Raw genomic sequence first — 22,549 nt, forward strand, 5'->3', positions numbered from 1 at the left:
TTAATCTTGTATGAATGTTTAATAAGTGTTAAACACTGGAATGTATGACTGTACCTCCAGGACAAGTTCTCCGATCCTTGTTAAGTCTTCGCCTTCATACTCCTCTAGTTGAGATTGGATCTCCTGAACTCGGACAGCGTGTTCGTGTTTACGTTTCATCTCATTGATGTGTTGAGCCATGCCTGTCATATGATCCAGAGCAGTAGTCAGTACCTTGTGGCCCGGGTCTTTCTTGTCATAGTTCTTCAGGATATTCTATAAATAGAAACCAAGGGTATTCTAGGAGTGCACATAACTTTGAACAGTCTCCAAAGGGAACATACATTCAACAAAATCCATAGAAAAAACACTCTTCACACAGTTTACAAGAAACTAGGTGAATCATTAGTATGAGAAATCCACAGTCCTCAAACACCGGACAAACTTTGGTATAAAAAATGAACAAAGGGCCATAACTCTGAATAATCGGTACTACAGCTGACTTTACTGACTGAGCACTTGTGGCTTAGTGAGTTGACTTCAGCAATTTAGTGTCAAGACACCAGTCATTTACACTCTTTGCTTGACAAAGGAAACAGATGTTTTCGAAAGCCCTGTTTGTGTTAAAAACAAACTAAATATTTATTATTCATACCAAACTAATGAATCTTATTCGGAATATCTGTATAGTGGGTGGGCATGAGACATGATTTTAACACAAGACACTCTGTCATCCAAAAAGATGCTCACATACAGAGTTTGGCAACTGTAGATAACAAGAGTATATGTGATAAGCCCTAAGTGACAGGGTGAACTTACCGTCCCCTCCATTAGTACTGGTGGAGGTCTAATTATCAGTGACATTGTCCTTCATCTGAATCTGAGATATTTGTTTTAAAGGTAAATCTGATTTGTGGGAAGAAATTCTATCAATAGTTAGATAAGTTTTAGGGTGTCTGACTAATTTCTGGAATGTTTGTCAGTAAAGTTTTATGGAAGTTTTCTCTGCCTGCATTGAAAGGTTTTCCTGTATATTTTTCTTTAAGAGATTTACTTTGGTTGGCCTCAAGGATTAAGTGATACTAACGTGGAGTAGAAGATGGTACTTTAGGACTCTTTGGACAGGTTTCAGGAGGTAGGAGCCGAGGGGTAAATTGTGGCCGAGTCTCTGCTGCTGCTTCTTGACCAGCTCACACAGTTCAGGGTCCAACATGACTCGGGTCAGCACCTCCACCGCGCTATAACCCAAATAATTCAGTCAGTATTTCTCACAAACTTCTGCTCACACTAACAGACTTCAGCAGTCACTAAGTCCAATTTGTGTTACATTGTCCTTTCATCACCATCCAACTTCCAAAGAATATGCTTTTGTTTAATATTCTCTGAGGTAAAAATGTGTAAAAGAAAAACAAGTGTAACCCTTATACTCAGAAGATGTCCTTTCATTCATATTGGTAATGATAATAAAAATAATTTGAGGTTCTTATATACCACTTTATCACAACCTACTTCGTAGGTTCTCTCAATCAAAGCGGTTCACAAATTATTATCCGTGGTTATAGGGACTTTGCAACCAGCCAATATCTTTCTCAACTCCCTGGAGAGCATTATATATATATACAGCCGGAGCTGCCATTTTGGCGCTCACAGTTAGCATTCAACAATTCTAGCACTGCCCAACCACATACTCATTTATAGCTGAGTAGACTTGAACATGCAGAGTAAATTATTTTGCTCAAAGATACAACACAGTGCCGTGCCGTGACTCGAACCCCCAACCCTTTGGTCACGAGCCCAGCGTCCTACCACTAGACTACAGAAAATAGCAGTGAACAGTAATTCTCATGTCCGTATGTTCATGATCAATCGCAAGATAATAGATTTCAATTAAGCAACCAATTTATCCAAAATATCTAAAAACAACAAGACAATGTATCTTTTTCTGCATGTTACCAACTTGAAGATGAGTCATATTATGTAGAGTTTACAAAGATTCCAGGATACTGCTGAGCTTTGTTGCAGTGGGAATCAAACTGTGCTAATGTAAGACTATGAAGGACATGTACAGGGCATACCTTGGATAGTTTGTGCAGTAGTGTGCATAGATTGCAAATCCCTCATTGTGTCTGACGAAGCAGTCTGCGACCTTCAGCGGGTTATCCTCACAAAGTTCCAATTCCCCTAGAAAACCCCTGTAAATATAACACAGAACAAATTCACATACACATAGATTTTTTTCAAAATCTCTACTGGAGATGTACAAACTTGTTAAATTGCCTTGTACCATTTACTGTCATTTTGGATTTTTTTTTTTTTTATAGACTTGGACTTTTCAAATTTACGATGATTATCAAACGAGCATGCATTCATCCTGGGTGACTTTGAGTTCCCTAAATAACATTTTAATATGCAACTTGAAAAACAAAATGTCACAGGCAAATGATAATACACGCTGTTGGTACAGACACAGCACTCAGAAAACAGTAAAATCTATAACTGTTGCAGTCTTCGGTCGAGAAAAATAACCAACAAGGAAAACACTATCGCAATTATTGAAGTACTTCAAAATTTATTTGAAAAATGAACTCCATAGTATCTCTAATGTTTCAGAGTCCTCAAAAGGTCAAAAGTTGAAACAAAATGTCACAAGATCACACTCGGCATAAATTTAGGGAATTCAAATATCAAATATATACAATTTAGATTAAAGTTTACAAGGCACATGCATATTTTGATTAGCTAACATGACTAAGCCTGCTCATTCAGTTACACTGCAAGTATGACACTTGAGAAATAGCAAACATATTGTGTTAACTTCTTATTTTGTTCTCTACACAGGTGCCATATTCACGAAATGGGACACAATACCCGCTAATGCAGTTGTGTCTGATCCATAACCACAGAGTCAAAGCCCGAAAATTATCAACAATCTTTTGATGAATTAATTGTAGATCCAGTCATTTAACTTTTTTCTCAAGAAAAGATATTTTTGATTTTAATTTTATTTTTGCTGTTACATTAACCCTTTCACCCCTATGTAACTTTAATAAACTTTCCCATATACTGATCTAGATGAGTCCATTGTGGTCTACAGTGTTGAAAGGGTTATTGAAGGTTACAAGCAATATTCTTGTAGATTAAACAGGATGACAGGAATCATATCATATGTATCATTCACCTGAAACAACTGAACAGGAGTTTATTGAAATACTCTGATGTGTCAAGGTCATTCAATTGAACAAACTTGACAGCCCTTCACCCCTGCATGCAATAGTTAAATAACATGGCCCTTAGCCCTGTTGATTAAAAGAAGAAGATTTTTAAGAAAAAGTTGAAGGATGACAGACAGACACTGGACAGATGGATGACAGACCACAGACACTGCAGTATTGTAATAGTTCATATACATTCTTTGTGCCATGTGAGCTAAGATTATGAAATATTTTATCTGCCTACCTATACCCATGAAATTGTTGTAATTTCAGTCAAGGTCAACCGAACTGTATTTCAACCATGTGCCATGTACGAAAATATCTATTTCACTGAGCATAATACTGGATGATATCTCTGTCCAACATTATGTAAATTCGGTCAATTCAGTAGCCATGAAGTTTGTTTTATATATTCAATGTATCTAGAAAGTCGTGTTTAAAAAAACGAAATTTTCTCAGAGTTTAAGCCCTTACACAGTGGTCTGTAATGTAATATTTGTGTTGTTGTCAGACTGTAATGTAATATATATATATATATTTGTATTGTTGTCAGACTGTATGGCCAGGATGACACAGCTTCTCTCTCATTATTACCTGCTGAACTCGTAAATCTCCAGAATGTTCCCAAACAGGCAGCTCCTCTCTTTTTCTGACACCTTTGTCTGGGTTGAATTCTTCAGAAATTCCAAGTACCCCTGAAAATACGAAAAAGAATTGTTTTTTCACTTGTAGCTGAACAGATACCAGGGTAAATTATTACGTATGTGTATGTGGCGAATTGTTAAGCAAAGTAAATGTTCGTCTTTGCTTGGTTCTGATTTCATTATTTACCACTGAAAGCATAATGTGCATTCGGGTGTAGTGAGAGTTGGACTGGATCGATCGTTGGCGGCAGGTAGCACTATTGGTAGAGTGTCCATCTAAAGTTTGGGAGGTTACAGGTTTGAACCCTAGTCTGGCTGTGCATTTTCCCCCTCCTATTACATTGGGTGCCTATGACCAACTCTTGTTTCAAGCATTTGATGTATGTTTGGCAAGGGAATTAATACCCAAATCTGGGTCGTAAATAAAGATGTCTTTGGGGGCGAAGACTAGGAAGGGAAAAATGCAGCAGAACTGGCCTGGGTGGGTCGATCGTTGGTGACTAGGTAGCTCAATATTAGCAGAGCATCGGTCTAGAGTTTGGAAGGTCTTGGTTCGAACCCAGTTCTGGCTATGCATTTTTCCATTCCTATTACAGCTAGGTGTATTAATTTTAACTCATGAAATATTTGCATATTGTGAGTAGTCAATTTTACAAGCTGGGGTAATTATAAGGTAAAAATGGATAAATGTGTATTAGAAATGTATAAAATTCCAGATTTTCATCACTTCTGCAATTGATAACTCATCAGATGTATAAAGTTTCTCCAGAGTTATGTCCCTTGCTGTATAAAAAGCAGCCCTTTGACAAAAAGCAGCATAATGACATCCCTTTTCAGTGATTTGTTGTAAACCACATACATTATAATATAAATAGTACTCAGAAGAAGGCAATATTACATATGTTCCACCCAAAGAAGCACTGTTAATTGTCACCAAAGTGAGGCTGATATGTCAGCAATGCTTTTGCAAGGGGTGAAAAATATGCAATGTATCACCATCTCATAAATGTTACCTTTATTTTATTACGAAAAGTGTCATGTTTATATTTCAACAGCAGCAAACCATCTTGTCCATTATCGTTTGGCATAATAAACTATCAACATCAACTATAGTGCTTCAACATGTGTAATAGAGAAACACCCTTCACTAATAGCCGACAAACGTTTTGGTGATCAGAGAAATGATGATCACCGTGAGCATATTTATTTTGGCTGATGTAACTATTTTGGGTGGGTTGTTATTCTGGTTTCCACAATCCTTCTTTATCTTTTTAAAAGCAGCAGGTAACAATGAAAATGTTCACATATTCCTGAAAATTTATCAATTTACAAGATTTTTACAGAAGGTATAATACCAAGACCATTGACAGGTCAGCAAGACCTTACATCCCTATGGTCTACTTTAAGTACTTTAAGTAACAGTGACCTTGACTCTGATGTACATCTGCATATCACAGTGTATCACATTGTCAAATTTCAGAGAGATTGGTCCTTTGTATCCTGAGATCATCTCCTGAAACAAAAGTGGACGGATGGACAAACAGATAGATGGACACTATTGGGCATCCACATCGGAGATATGGGACTGATAGCCAAAATTGATCACTTAAAAAGAGGTGTTTAGGATGGTACATATGATAAATTGTTTGTAAATGATCGCAGACTTATACTGAATAGCTAATATGACAAACTGTTACATTGAATAAAACAAAAAGAGGAGATACATGAGGTAGTATTAATATCAACTGTTAAAATACTCAGTGGCTATATTTTTGAGCAACATAATTTCTGCACAGCAAAAATCAGAATCAAGGACATCTTTTGGCTAGTAATCAACATATGTTTAAATTCTCCTTTACTATGTTATGTAAAGAAAATTTCCAAATTCCTGGATAGGACCAATAAAAACAAAAAATCTTCAATATCTCTTCACACAGGTGTGTGTGAGTAATTCCAAGTCTGTGTGCCATTTATAAGTTAGCGAGTGTGCATGCAAGTGTATGTACAATATTGTATACAAAAAATATTGTAATAGGTTTGTGTCAGTAAGTGAGTTCCAACTCTGAATCAGGTATGTGTATTGTGCTTGCATCAGTATGTACAATGCTGTAAGTGTAAAATTTGCATAAGTAAATGAGTTTCAAATAGGAATCAGGTAATTCTGTTTATTGTGCTTGCATCAAAATGTACAACAGTATATGTGTACGTGTGTCAAAGTGACATACCCAGCGTCTATATACATAAATACCAAACAGATCATTATCTGCCATTGAAATGTATCTGCTTGTGATGTGTATCTCCGTAAATCTTTATAGAATACACAAGTACATAAAACCCCGGGAACGTCTGTGGTCATTGACTGATTATGGAGATGAGATGTAACATAATTACGGGATATCACATTTTTCTCACCTCTTCCAGTCAATAGGTCCGCCTACCTCTACAAGATTTTGACCTTTGTGAGACTCCATGAAGATGAAGTTAGGGGCCCCTTGACACACTTCAAAACCCTTCCCAAATGAGAACTTAGGATTGTGATTTATAAAAGACCTCGACCACATCAATATAACCCAATCTGACTCACCTGTACACTTAAGGTATATCTGTTCAAACTTTTCTAATATCAAAGGTGTGATATTTTATCCGGATTTAATTTAAAATGAATTGAGTTAGAGCTGATTGAACCAATGACAGTTTTTTATGGCTTTTTTAAGCGCACTTCACTGAAAGTATAAGTAAAACTGGTTTTTTCTACTAAAGGAAATCTTTCATCTCAAATTTACAAGTCAATTAAAAGTTACAATAAATAATGCTGTTTATTTAGGGTCAAAGATTCCCAACACTTTTCTAATAAAAACGGGCTTTGAAAGTTATTTTCTGTTAAATTAATATTTTTCTTCCATATTAATACAAAGACAAAGGTTCCAGGTGTTTTTACGTCATTGCCAGTATAATATTTTGAAATTATTCCTAGCAATGCAGCATATACATACATATACCATGACCCAAAGTTCAATGGGTAAGTAAATATAAATATGATTATAAACCTTTTTTTCAATTTTGCAACAATTATGACACTAATATTTTAACTTATATTAATCACACTTGTTGGGCCTGATGGATATGGGCAGATGGTCTTTAAACGTGGAAGGAAACTGGAGTACCCGGAGACAACCCACATGGTCGGGCAGGTGACCCAATACCTTCCACATCCGATAGGGGAATTGAACCCCAGTCACCTTGGTGAAATTAGGCAAGTGTACTGTTATCCACTGTGCCAACTAACCATGCAATGGGTAAGTTATGTGTTTTATAATCAGGAGAGAAAATCGTTGAGAAGATTTTTTTGAGAAAAATGGAAAGTAAAATGAATGTTATAATTTCTTGTTTTGGGCGAAAAACTCAGTCATAAAATGCTGAATAAACTGGAACTCTTCTTCATCGGGAGGTACAACACAGAACTCCTCAGGACTCTCTACCTTAAAGGAGATTGTTTTACCTAGTATGACACACAATTAAGGATACTGTATAACTCTGATGTTTTGTGGATGTTTATTTTGATGTATTCAAGGACTGCAAAAGTACACAAAATACATGTGCTGTGAATGTGCTATCTTTGTGATAAACAGTAAACTTTGGATTAATAATGCTGTTGCATAAACAATTTAATCTCATATTTGTTCCGGATACAGTAAAAAGTGGGAGATTCTTTAGAAACTTTTATCAGGTACTTTTCAACAACGTTGTCCTCAACAGTCTTGTATGATTTTGACAATAAAGAACATATTGTTTTTTTCTGTTATACTCTTAATTATTGAAAGTCAAAAGCAGGAACAAAGAAAAGTTTTTTTTTATGGCCGTAATGAATTAGAACTTACATAAATGATCTCCTTGAGGTATCGAACATAAATCCGTTCTGTCTCCACAATCTCTGCCACCACCCTCTGGACATACGTCACATATTTAGAGGGACTTGTGCTGTCTCGGCGTACAAAAGAGTTAGAGGATCGTGGAGTGACCCCAGGGCTTATCCCCACCCCAGGGGAAGCACCCACTCCTGGAGTCACTGGTGAGGCAGGAGATGTCACACTTGTGCTGTTTGAAGTATTCAGCACTCCATGAAGTGGACTTGAAGCATTGGTGTTATCTTTGATTTGGTTGTTATGGAAACTGTCAGTATGACCTGTAGTTGAACCTACAGATTCTTTTTCTTTGGCCCCTAAACCCCTTTTGTGATTTTCGTGATCATTGGTTTCTGAAGAGTGACTAGTATTAGACTGAGCGCTAGCAGATGACACAGTGCTAGCAGACGACAGAGCACTAGTCGACGACTGAGCACTAACTGATGATTGAACGCTAGCTGACGACTTAACGCTAGCAGATGAGTGAAAAATAGCTGAAGAATTATCATATCTTTTTGAGCTTTCGCTGTCTGTATCCACCAACATATCGTCCTCAGCCGCTCCATTTGGTACATCGTCGTCTATATACATCAATTGATCAAGCTTTTCCATGTCACCACGTCCTAACGCCACTGGGTCAAACTCGCATAAGTTGGGTCGTTTTCGTGTGTGACGTGGAAGTGAAGACGAGGATGAAGAAGACATAGAACTAATACTGAGTGGGCGTTTTTTGCTGTCGTTAAGATCATTGTTATGTCTGGCAACGTCACCATGGGAACCATTTACATCACATATTGTATCACCACAGTCCAATTTGATTAATGGTGGAACAACCTGATTGGAGGAATGACTATCTGATAGCTTATTTTGATTGGTCGAAGGAGATGTTGCTTGGTCATGTGATTTGTCCCCAACATCTTGTGATGTTTTACTGGCTAGGGCAATACTGTCGTAGATGGAGAGGAGCGAGGGCGCAAGGTCCAGGGACGAACCTGAAATATCAACAAACGCAAAATTAAAATAGGAAAGAAAAGTGAACGGGTTCTTATAACAAAAACATGCAAAAATAGTTGTTTTATCCAATCATTATCATACGGACAACATTTTTTTTCATGTTTTGGGTTTCAAATGTTTTCAGGATTAATTCAAAACAACTCTGTGGTGTAAAGATAGCATCTTTAGAAATTCTATGATTCACTGAGAATCAAACCTGATTGTCTTAACAATGATCTGAATCCGTCTACCATATATATATAGTTAGTTACCAGGTAAATGTACAGACTGACATAACTACAGCTCACAAAGAACAATGATATTGCATCATGTATTATGTATAGGGTAATATCTGGTGTTGGATCGTACTAGGGTACATGTCACAATATGCCAAGAGTGTATCACGATATATTGCAATACAGAATGAATATATTGCGATACGTATCCCAATATATTGTCATAGGAAAGATGTGCTCGATTTTATAATAAGTTATTTTCAGAATGTTATCAAAGTAAATCATATATAATATGGATCACATAGATTTAAGATTTTGTCAAATCAACCATCGATTACAAAATTTACACTAATTCCCACCACTATTAAAAGCCTGTTTCATTCTTATTGGCATATCTGTTAGAATTTGTAGTAATTTGCAAAGTTAAATTACCAAGAAGAATCAAATACATAAAAATAAGCTTATGAAAAATTATTGTGATACAGCAATATATCATCTTTGATTGGGGTACAATACGATATACCGTGTATTGCGGTATACCTGTTTTCTGATATATTGTGACAGCCCTAGATTGTACACCTTACTGTGCCAAATACCAGGGAAACGAGACATCCCAAGTGTCGGCACCAAGTAATTAGGTACATGGGGATAGTAATCGTTCAAAGTGTGAATTACATATTTAATACATTTGATGTGAACATTCTGTCAAAACGTTTCTAACAGACCAGTAAACCTGTCTTAAATCTGAAAAAAATATCTTTCTGTTCACAATAGAAAGTTTTACAGCTAACACAGGTTCTGTTTACAGAGACATGTTTGTAGTGGGAGTCGGGTTATATTGTACAGTCAAACCTACCCAACCGACATGCTTGTAGTGGGAGTCGGGTTATATTGCACAGTCAAACCTACTCAACAGACATGCTTGTAGTGGGAGTCGGGTTATATTGTGCAGTCAAACCTGCTCAACAGACATGTTCGTAGTGGGAGTCGGGTTATATTGTGCAGTCAAACCTGGTCAACAGACATATTCGTAGTGGGAGTCGGGTTATATTGTACAGTAAAACCTGGTCAACAGACATATTTGTCGTGGGAGTCGGGTTATATTGTACAGGCAAAACTGGTCAACAGACATGTTTGTAGTGGGCGTCGGGTTATATTGTACAGTCAACCCTGCTCAACAGACATGTTTGTAGGGGGAGTCGGGTTATATTGTACAGGCAAAACTGGTCAACAGACATGTTTGTAGTGGGCGTCGGGTTATATTGTACAGTCAATCCTGCTCAACAGACATGTTTGTAGGGGGAGTCGGGTTATATTGTACAGTTAAACCTACTCAACAGACATGTTTGTCGTGGGAGTCGGGTTATATTGTACAGGCAAAACTGGTCAACAGACATGTTTGTAGTGGGATTCGGGTTATATTGTACAGTCAAACCGGGTCAACATACATATTTGTAGTGGGAGTCGGGTTATATAGCTAACACAGGTTCTGTTTACAGAGACATGTTTGTAGTGGGAGACGGGTTATATTGTACAGTCAAACCTCCTCAACAGACATGTTTGTAGTGGGCGTCGGGTTATATTGTACAGTCAACCCTACTCAACAGACATGTTTGTAGTGGGATTCGGGTTATATTGTACAGTCAAACCTACACAACAGACATGTTTGTAGTGGGAGGCGGGTTATATTGTACAGTCAAACCTACCCAACCGACATGCTTGTAGTGGGAGTCGGGTTATATTTTACATTCAAACCTACTCAACAGACATGTTTGCAGTGGGAGTCGGGTTATATTGTACACTCAAACCTGGTCAACAGACATGTTTGCAGTGGGAGTCGGGTTATATTGTACACTCAAACCTGGTCAACAGACATGTTTGCAGTGGGAGTCGGGTTATATTGTACACTCAAACCTGGTCAACAGACATGTTTGTATTGGGAGTCGGGTTATATTGTACAGTCCAACCTGCTCAACAGACATGTTTGTAGTGGGATTCGGGTTATATTGTACAGTCAAACCTACTCAACAAACATGTTTGTAGTGGGAGTCGGGTTCTATTGTACAGTCAATCCTACTCAACAGATATGTTTGTAGTTGGAGTCGGGTTATATTGTACAGTAAAACCTGGTCAACAGACATATTTGTCGTGGGAGTCGGGTTATATTGTACAGTCAAACCTGCTCAACAGACAACCTCTTTTATGGAGGAGACCACCTGTATTAAGAGACCACTTTAAAAAAAACACCATTACAGTTATTTTTATGTTAGCTGAAATTATATTAAGAGACTGCCTGTTTAAAGAGACCACCTCTGTTAAGAGACCACCTGTGTCAAGAGACCATTTTTAATATTCCCTGTTGCTGTTATTTTCATGTTAACTAAAACTATATTAAGAGACCCCTGTGATAAGAGACCACTTTTAAAACTCATCATTGCAGTTATTTTTACATTAACTGGACCTGTATTAATACCTAAAATATGTGTCCTAGCTGACATCATGACATCACTAACTTCCTAACGGTGGTCTCTGTATACAAGTTTGACTAAATAATGTTTTTATAAATATTAACATAAACTTAACTCATTCACCCCTGAAGACACATTTGAACCCATCCAATTTAAAGGTTGGAATAGTTCATTGTGAAATCAAAGGGATGAATAAGTTAAGGCACAGCAATGTAATAGGGCCAATGTAATGTTATGTAATTTTAATTCTAAAACTGGAATATAACTCTGGCCCCTGGGACACTCTTAATATAAGAATGGATTGAATCTATGACCTCAACCTGAACTGAAGGCTAACACTTTACATGGTGTTGTTAACTCAAGGAAACTCTACAGATGTACTCATACTTTACTTCTCCTGACTTCCTCTTTCACTGCAGGACTTATACTGGAAATGTGTTTACATCATTACCATAGTCATCAACTTCTACACAGGAAGTCAGCGCTCCAGATATTGCTTTAAAGGACTAAGTTTCACTCTCAAATCTTTGGAACTTAAGTCATTTGTAGGAAGGAGACAAATACAGTTCCATGCCGATAACTTTTTGTAAATAAAACTGTTTAGGAAAAATTTGATTGAAAGTTCAATTTGTTTCTATCTGTTTTCTTTAAATGTGGGAATTATGTTGAGACAAAAAAGGAAAAGGAAAAGGAGATACAAATCACCAGACATCTTTACTCATCAGATTATGATTGACAAGAGTTTTGGGGTTGTTTATAGAATGTACCAGTAAACATTTACTGGTGTATATGACAGGCGGTGTAGTACCATATGTTGAGGGGAACAGACTGATGGGATCCACAATCAGCCTGGCCCTAGCATAACCCCCCCAACACAAAGACCAGCCCATTAAACGTAGCCTGCCATCTCTATCATATACTCAAACGATTCTCTGGAATCAACATCAGCAAAGCATAACCTGGTCGTGTTTATTCTATTAAGGATTTTGTAAGAACCCAAATGGCAGTCTCAACTGGGCTCAAGGGAAAACGGTTCCTGATAATTTACACCAAAATGTTTCCCTGCTATGAATTTATTCAGTAACTAGCAAATTCATGCAATTAAGCCTCCCTGTCCAATCCCCCACTGTTATGATCGTTTTGGTGAAAAAAAATGTCTATTTTGTCCCTGAGTGTTAGTCATAATATGCTATCTGATACTGAAAGTAAACAAGATGCCCATGGGTCTGTATTGCTCTTCATTCAACATTTGTTGAGAAAGACAGTTTCACTAAGCCTTAGCCTATTGTTTAAACTGAACTTTGGCCCATAAGTATACTGTCTCTATCTCCTCCAGAATGAAATTTGAATCTGTGACTGAAGGGTATAAATGCTTAAAATGAAACACTTTATAACCTTGAAATTCAAAGCTGTTAAGAAAATGTTCAAGACTTACATACATGCCTAAATTGAAACAATATCTAAATTAAATTTGTGTTTAAGTCTGTCTCAAGCTGAGCTCAAGATTAATCTCCCATAGACTTAATTTAGCTTAAACTTAGCTTCAGGCAAAGTTTTAGTGTCGATCACAGACATTGCTTCCCAACATGTCTTCGGCTAGAAGGAGTTTCGCTTTATCTCAGCAGTAGAGCGTTCCGGACTAGAAAGTCTAGGATCGCAGGTTCCATCCCCAGCAAATACACATGTTCTTTTCAGTACTACCTTTCTATTACACAGGCTTGAATAAAGGTATATATACACCAACAGAATAGTGCTGAAATTGTATAATATCAAAGTTTTGAATAATTATGTCTTTGGAAGAGGAATATTCATCAGTTAAAAAAATCATTGAACATTTCAAACAATTGCTGTCTTGATTTGAAAATGTTGAAGTTCTTGTTGGGGTGGTTCTAAAGAAGAAGACTTTTGCAGTTAAATATCAAAACAAGTCTTGTCTATGCTTTAGAATTTTGTTCCCTTTGACCCCAATTGTAATGCAAGCAAGTTCATTTATAGGTTGTACAAGAGACGTCAAAGATAGTCAATGGATATCAATACCCATAGTTTCCATTGATAACCTTTGACCCCTGGACAAAGCCTCCTTTTAAAACCCAGGATTCCGATTTCATATGAAAATATCAAAGCTGGGTTTAATCTGTTAGTCTGGCTGGCTTAACATAACAATAACATTGACTACCCCTAAACAAACATACTCTCCAATAGGCTTGTCAAAATATAGACTTTTTTTACCATTTTTTATAAGAGAACAATTACACTGTACTTCATGCTAAGTGACATGATGACAGACACACAACACCAACCTTAATAAACCCATACTCACATGTCCATAAAATACAAAGTCTAGCGCCACAACACCAGCACACAGACAAACACATACTCATATGTCCTTTAGCGTGACAAGGGACAGCAATGTTTACCGACCTATTGATGTAGAACTTCTCTCAGAGGAAAACAAAACATTTTATCACTATTGATTAATTGAAATATTTAAGTTTAAATTTTCTTAAATGATTACCCGGTAATAATAGTTAAATCCCTGATGTGTTTTTTTAATATCAACAATCTGTCTATAAAAAACACCTGTAAAACACAGGTCGAAAAATCTGTTACATACAGGCTAGGCTTATACCTGAGCATGGGCTTATCACAGGTAATATACTGTTATACTTGTATACAGTAATATACTGTAATACTTGTATACAGTAATAAACCATATGCTTGTATACAGTAATATACTTTAATACTTGTATACATTACTATACTGTAAGACTTGTATACAGTAATATACTGTAATACTTGTATACGGTAATATACTGTAATACTTGTATACGGTAATATACTGTTATACTTGTATATACAGTAATAAACCGTATGCTGTAATACTTGTATATGGTAATTTACTGTAATACTTGTATACAGTAATAAACCATATGCTTGTATACAGTAATATACTGTAATACTTGTATATGGTAATATACTGTAATACTTGTATACAGTAATATACTGTAATACTTGTATACAGTAATATACTGTTATACTTGTTTATGGTAACATACTGTAATACTTGTATACAGTAATATACTGTTATACTTGTATATGGTAATATACTGTAAAACTTGTATACAGTAACATACTGTAATACTTGTATATGGTAATATATACTGTTATACTTGTATACAGTTATATACTGTAATACTTGTATAAGGTAATTAACTGGTATACTTGTATACAGTTATAAACTGTTATACTTGTATACAGTTATATACTGTAATACTTGTATACGGTAATATCATACTGTAATACTTGTATATGGTAATATACTATAATACTTGTATACAGTAATATACTGTAATACTTGTATAAGGTAATATACTGTTATACTTGTATACAGTAATACTTACTGTAATACTTGTACAATGTATATGGTAATATACTGTTATACTTGTATACAGTTATATACTGTAATACTTGTATACAGTTATATACTGTAATACTTGCATACGGTAATATCATACTGTAATACTTGTATACGGTAATATATACTGTAATACTTGTATACAGTAATATACTGTAATACATGGGTCATATATGACAGCCAGAAATGATTTAACAAACTGATGAATGTGGTTACCTCATTTCCTGGTAACTATTACAATCTTAGATCATCAGTTGACATTTCAATCTCAAATTCAAACTCCAGTGGAACCTAATTGAACCATACTTAATTATGTTAATGTTCACAACCTGAAGCAAATATTTGGTATACTTAGCTTATCTCTCGTCCCATCAACAGAAAACAAGATGAATACTTCTTTTATCTGAATGCTTTTATTTATTGTGCCTACAAGTTCCTGAAAATGAGGCTGATGATGAAGTTTGATTTTATTTCAAACAAACAGACTGCTGTGTATGTTGAAATGTCGGTTGATGATGATCCCTGGCTAGTACATGTTATACCCACAAATCTGCAGCAAATATGATCCATCATCAACTCTCTCCAAGTGCAGATCGACTCTGTTATCTCTATGGTGGGACATGAGAGCATCAGTCTTTGTCTCCCTGACTGTTCTCCAGGCCAGACCCCAAGATTACTGGGGAACACAATACCCCAAGCAGCCATGTTATCATGTCCTTTCTCTTGTTAAAATCGGATTACATTTCTGGTACCATCTAGATTTATTTCACACAAAATTTGAATGAAGATTTTCTTCAGCAGATATTTCTCAATGGTGATAAAGATATTAAAAGTTTGAAAGGAATAGTTGGGGAAGATATATAGTAAGTGGAAGTTAGACAGCGGGAGGGAGATCCTGAGAGTCAATGGGGGGAATACAATGAGTGGGTTGGGGGGGGGGGAGGAGCTATGGCAGTAGGCATGACAGTGGGGTGGGGGAAGCTGAGGGGGTAGGGGATACAATGAGTGGGATGGGGTGAAGTTATGACAGTAGGGATGACAGTTTGGAGGGGGAGCTGAGGGGGTAGGGGATACAATGAGTGGGATGGGGTGAAGCTATGACAGTAGGGATGACAGTGGGGTGGGGGGAGCTGAGGGGGTAGGGGATACAATAAGTGGGTGGGGCGAGGGAAGCTATGACTGTAGTGGTGACAGCAGGGGGGCACTAAGAAGGGGGAGATAGTGGAAGGGGGGAGCTAAGACACTGACGAGACAATGGTGTGGGGGGAAGCTGAGACAATGAAGGGGAGAGTTTGGGGAAGCTATGACTGTATGGGTTCCAGGGGGGAGCTAAAGGGGTAGGGAGACAGCATGTGAAGGAGAGAGATGGAAGATGTTTTGTGTGTATGTAAGAACAAGAGGAGATGGGGCTAGAGGTTGGGATAGGGAGGTGTAGGGTCTGGGGACAGAGTACTGGAGCTAAAGGTTAGGATGGGGAGGTGTAGGGTCTGGGGACAGAGTACTAGGGCTAAAGGTTAGGATAGGGAGGTGTAGGGTCTGGGGACAGAGTACTAGGACTAGAGGTTGGGATGGGGAGGTGTATGGTCTGGGGACAGAGTACTAGGGCTAGAGGTTGGGATGGGGAGGTGTATGGTCTGGGGACAGAGTACTAGGGCGAGAGGTTGAGATGGGGAGGTGTAGGGTCTGGGGAGGTATAGGGTCTGGGGACAGAGTACTAGGACTAGAGGTTGGGATGGGGAGGTGTATGGTCTGGGGACAGAGTACTAGGGCTAGAGGTTGGGATGGGGTGGTGTAGGGTTTGGGGAGGGGTAGGGTCCGGGGACAGAGTACTAGGGCTAGAGGTTGGGATGGGGAGGTGTAGGGTCTGGGGATAGAGTACTAGGGCTAGAGGTTGAGATGGGGAGGTGCAGGGACTAGGGACAGAGAACTAGGGCTAGAGGTTGAGATGGGGAGGTGTAGGGTCTGGGGACAGAGTACTAGGGCTAGAGGTTGGGATGGGGAGGTGTAGGGTCTGGGGATAGAGTACTAGGGCTAGAGGTTGAGATGGGGAGGTGCAGGGACTAGGGACAGAGAACTAGGGCTAGAGGTTGAGATGGGGAGGTGTAGGGTCTGGGGACAGAGTACTAGGGCTTCAGTGGAATGGGAATAGAAGGGTTAAGACAAGCAGGGTGGTCCTCAGTCGGAAGGGAAAGAAAGGGATTTTAGTGTGTCTGTGTACCAAGGGGTCACATTGGGTTATGTTTGGAGTTTATGATTGTGTGGGAGGGGGGATGGAGGTATGTATGGGGAGGGGAGGGAGGTGTAGGTATGTATGGGGGTAGAGTGGAGATAAGAATGTTTGGAGAACATTAATTTAGGACAAAAGATTTTCTGGAACAAGAGAGGCTGGCATCATGTGAGATCATTTGGATCAAAAGGGCAGAAGTTCACAACCACACCCTAGTGTAAATATTTCTCTGATCAGGTCTGTAAATGCTATATTATTGTTTCAGTATCCAGGGTCCCCCTTCTTACAAAGATAGTATTTAAACTGGTTCTGATAAACAAATAGAAGAAAAACATCCAAAAACATCATCAGTTTACTCCTATTTAGCGCAAAAAGTGGTAAATGATGGCCCCTATACCTAAAAACGTTGTTTTTTAACTTACCCTATCTGGCCCCTATAATAGAATTTAAAAAAATCCAGTATTCAGCCCCCATTCAAATTTCTATCAAACTTCCCCATTTCGTCTTACGTGTTTAAAAATATCAATCTTCAGCTTTGCTCATATATTTACAAAAAAATATTATAAAAAACCCATATTGGCCCCTGTATTGGTAAGTATCATCAAATTATCCCATTTGACCCCAAAAATATCAATCTACCCTATCCTGCACAATGCACTCAATCAACTCTTCCTGTACTTTGAAAAGCTAATTATACAGATTAGTCTATAAGCACTGCTCACTGCTATGTAGGTTTAAACATCAAACGAAGTCATCTACAATTATATATATATCAGTGTCGAGTTCAAACGAAAATATATTTCTCTGTAAAGCAGCTACATGGTATGTTCCTATATAATCTTTCTTTACAGCAACAAAAATTCATTACAGTTCTCATCATGGATAAAAAAAACTAGCAGTGTTCTTTCAAGTTAAAAATCCAGAAAATGTCAAAGGTTTCATAGATTTTGTTACGAAACTGTGGCTCCAAAAGTCTGTGTAGCTGTCTCCATGGTCGTCATGGCAACTAGAGTTACCCCTTCCATGATAGCAGCAGGGTATGTGACTCTAACCTCTGACCTCTGAGGATAGTAAAACTTGCAACTTAATGCTAAATATTATCAATGAAAGTTTAATCATAGCAGTGTTTATGACATAACACATATTTAACTTAAGACAAACGTATAGTTCACCTCCAGTATTCTGATTATCTGTTTCCTGTGATGTTTCTTCGTTTGATTTTTGTTCGCACAATTATCTTTCCGATAAGGTAAAATATTTCAATATTATTTTCTAAAATGAGATTTATGAATACACTGCACATTTTCTAGACAAGAAACACCGAAGACGATTCCTGTTCGTTCACACCGTGAACGTCATGCAGTCACGATTCAAAATACAGATGAGTAGATCACGTCATGTTTTACGTCATGCAGTCGTCACGCAATCGAACATCAGACTGCCTCATCCCTTCGTACAAGTACAGATACTCTGATTTCCCTCACTGATAATGACCCACAGAACATGCCAACAAACTGGTGTGGTTTAGGGTTTGTTACCTACTACACAGTTCTTCCAAAGATAGTTCAAGAAAACAGATAGCTCAAAGGTGGTGAATGGGTATGAAGTAACCCAGACGAAAAGTAACACAATTGTACAGTGGGCCATATAACAGTTGGCTTGTCCACAACCCAAACAATGATAATTTGTTTTACATCTTCAGTTCATTAAGAGTACAAACATATACCTGTATCCGAACCCAGAAAATTAGTTATTCTTTTATTTGAAACAAGCGAATTCAACATAATTGCTGAACATTCAGCTACCACCCTATATCTTTGTTTCTTGCCCAGAATCAACACTGTTACAGCCTTATCATAAACCCAATAAAACCTACTTAATTCTACCAATACCCTTAAATTTTACCATATACCCCAAAACCCAAACCAAATACCACCAAAGCCCAGCAAACCTTACTTAATTCGACCAATACCCTTAAATTTTACCATATACCCCAATACCGATATCAAATACCACCAAAACCCGTAAAAACTTTACTTAGTTCCTCCAATACCCTTACAACCTTACCAAATACCCATAAAACCTTACTAATTTCCATCAAAACCCTTAAAATCTTACGATAAACCATATAACGGTATATGTACCAACATTGAAGTAAGTCAGAGATAACATGTGTCCTTTCACTGCAAACTTTGTCTAAACTAAACAACAAAGAAGTTATTCAGATCATACAAGTTTCCTTAGTATACAGGTTTCCTTAGTATACAGGTTCACCATACTGAGAAATGTACACAGTGGGAGGTTTACTAAATGTCTGGTTTGTACAGGTTTTTGTATTATAGAGAGTTCTGTTTAGACAGGTTCCACTGTACTTGACAAACTACCATCCTGTCAACAACCACACTAAATCAGAACTAAACATTTATTATTCAACATTTCTTGGGTGAATTATCGTGAAAACTGTATCTATTTTGGTAAGAGATAGGGATAAATGGTGTGGGAGTTTGTCATCTCCCCGGGAGTCCTGGCTTTCCTCGTTCCTACTGGGTCAAGAGGTTATCTAATCCTGACTCAAAGAACATCCTGACGATAAATCAGACCGTGCCGAACCAAAGAGTTTGGATGGAAATTATATCACACTTGGGTTACAATTCTGAAAGCTAAAACTTCTCTTGGAGGAAATTAGTCAGAGATTTGTAAAAATGATAAAAATCAAGTTATTTATGGCGTTTTAGAATCTCAAAATAAGTCATGTTCCTGATGTTCCACAGGAAATCTCGATGAAATGTATAGCTCAGCTTTGAATTCATGCTTTGTATATATACCGCCACAATTAGCACCCCCTCATCTAAAACAAATTTTGGACTGAAACTTGAAGCTTCCTTAAGAGAATATCTTGATGAGAAAGAACTAAAGAACAAATGTTATAATTTAATCTATTTATGACAATATCACTTAAAATAATGGCACATCTCTCCTTGCGGGATAATGTTCCCTGTATTCATAAGGATAAGGCCAATAAAATGCTTTGAAAAGAATTTAATATCCATGTTCAAAATGCTTGTTGCTGCAGTCACATTCCTCAAAACATGTGTTTGGCGATGTCAAACTCTACCTTTTTCTGTTCTTTGAGAACAACTGTTTCTCCATTTTAATCCCCTTCTGGCCCTTTATGACTTTTATGAGGTGATGGGCTGTTAATTTCACACAAATCGTCCATCCGAAAATAAGTTGCTGAACAGTAGTAAGCCCAGAACACAATAATCGGTCAGAAGCTTTAGATCTACCTGCTGAGGTCAAACTCCTGTAATGAAAAGTGCATTTCCACTTGTATGTTTGTCCCCTGGAGTAGAAGTAACCACATCAGACATCAAAAGAAACTCAAAGAATGGGGGAAATTCATAAACTATTTTGGAGGTATTTCCAACCAGATGACACATTTCCTTTGTGGGTTAAATCTTAGAACCTATAAGTCACTATGATAAAAATACTTATCTAGTTTAAATCTGTGTCTGTCTTACGTAACATTACCGAATTATACGAAGGTACATAAATGGGTTTGAGACCCCAACCTTAAACAGACTTAAGATTTGAACTTTTGCTTTAGACCAGAAAGTACGGGATTCCAGACCTGGAACCTGACTTTGACATACTCTGGTGTATGTCTCATCATGTAGGGGTGTATTACACAGTGCAGTAATTGTGACAATTGTCAATGAAGACAATAGCATGAGATTAACGCTATATTATCCGATGACATTACATTTTAACTCATTCACCCCTGAAATCCCATAATTAACTATTCCAACCTTTGAATTGGAAGAGTTCAAATGTGTCTTCAGGGGTGAATGAGTTTACTCTGTTATAACAGCCATGAGAATTAGTCATTTTACTCAATGATTTTCGCTGCTGAATCATGGTTGATAGGGTATTGAGTGTTTTCTTTCCCGTCTCTTCGTTCGTCCATGTGTCATCTCTTAGACTTTGACTTCATGTATTTTTTTTAATATTATATTATTTTGTCAATTTTCCAACATTTAACAATTACCTGCAGAGGTTTGAATTTGTGAGAAAAATGGTGACTTTTCTAATAGTTGCCGTAACAGTTCATATTGATGCCTGAGTAAAACAATCCAATAAAGAGATTTTGAATGTGTTTTCATTTCAGGCCATGCTTTGCTTTATTATAGATATATGTATTCAGTTTTTAAAATCTTATTCCTTAGAAAGTTATACCCACATTAACTTAACATTAAAAGAGTTTTCACAGGAAACTTTTTTTCTGAACATTTCAATATCACATTTCACTTAATATCACATTTCAATTAATAGCACATTTCACTTAATATCACATTTCACTTAATATCACATTTTGTTTAATAGCACATTTAACTTAATATCACATTTCAATTAACAGCACATTTCACTCAGAGGAACACACTCTATAACAACTCTCATTGTAACTATTGACTAAATGTTAGCCTGTAACATACCTTCCACTCTAGGGAAAATTAAATCTTTAGAGTTGTCTGCTGTACAAATAAAAAAATGCAGCCATACCTGTAAGTTCAAGGTAAAGGATATAATCTTACAAAGTACTGGTGTCCCTACCCTGTGTGCATATGAATAGGTCAATCACTGAAATTGTTTAAGAATCCATGTCCCACTGCACTATGGTTTTTCGTATACAGTAACCTCCCTTTAATTTTGTTTTTGACTTAGCTGAAGCACAGGTAGTCCTTGATACTTATAATAATAAAAATAATTTGAGGTTCTTATATACCGCTTTATCACAATCTAGTTCGTAGGTCGTCTCAAAGCGGTTCACAAATTATTATCCGTGGTTATAGGGCCTTTGCACCCAGCCAATACCTTTCTCAACTCCCTGGGGAGCATACAGCCGGAGCTGCCATTTCGGCGCTCACAGCTAGCATTCAACAACTCTAGCACTGCCCAACCACGTACTCATTTACAGCTGAGTAGACTGGAACAAGCGAAGTAAAGTATCTTGCTCAAAGATACAACACAGTGCTGTGCCGTGACTCGAACCTGCAACCCTCGGTCACGAGCATGGCTTCCTACCACTCCATTGACTCAAGATGCCTCAGTCAGTTACAGTGACAGTCTCACAATTTGAGGTCCAGGGTTGAGCCCTGGGTCCACTTGTATAAAACATCTCAACACTTGAGATTTACTCAAGTCTAAGATTACCCATAGACAATACATTGCTTGAGATGTTCCTTAACTTTGAGATGTTTTATACAAGTGGGCCCTGGTCTAGCAACATTAGGGTTTTTTATATTCGGAACACTATCGTTAATTATTCTTTGTTTATTACATCTCTATTACGTTTTTCATAAAATTTCCTTAAGGAATACATTTCCTTTCAGAAACAATTTATCAAAGCTATAAATAAGTTATGAATGCAGAGTTTCAGTTTTTCGCAGCGGTAGTGGGATCCTTACTGTTAATC

At 37.3% G+C, this 22,549-nt stretch overlaps 1 protein-coding gene across 4 annotated transcripts in view; it reads right to left on the bottom strand.

Moving 5' to 3' along the window:
- Window positions 1–22,549, bottom strand: part of LOC110447429 — a 96,573-nt gene that overhangs the window by 28,441 nt on the left and 45,583 nt on the right. For all 4 annotated transcript variants that reach the window (XM_021493118.1, XM_021493119.1, XM_021493120.1 and 1 more), the window contains 5 exons: window positions 7,714–8,729; window positions 3,786–3,886; window positions 2,055–2,171; window positions 1,067–1,217; window positions 55–255 (listed from right to left, as the gene is read on the bottom strand). In XM_021493118.1, coding sequence (XP_021348793.1) covers window positions 55–255; window positions 1,067–1,217; window positions 2,055–2,171; window positions 3,786–3,886; window positions 7,714–8,729 — 1,586 coding nt within the window. The remainder of the gene's footprint in view (window positions 1–54; window positions 256–1,066; window positions 1,218–2,054; window positions 2,172–3,785; window positions 3,887–7,713; window positions 8,730–22,549) is intronic.

This window comes from Mizuhopecten yessoensis, unplaced genomic scaffold (genome assembly GCF_002113885.1).
Source record: "Mizuhopecten yessoensis strain PY_sf001 unplaced genomic scaffold, ASM211388v2 scaffold3375, whole genome shotgun sequence".
NCBI classification, from domain to species: domain Eukaryota; kingdom Metazoa; phylum Mollusca; class Bivalvia; order Pectinida; family Pectinidae; genus Mizuhopecten; species Mizuhopecten yessoensis.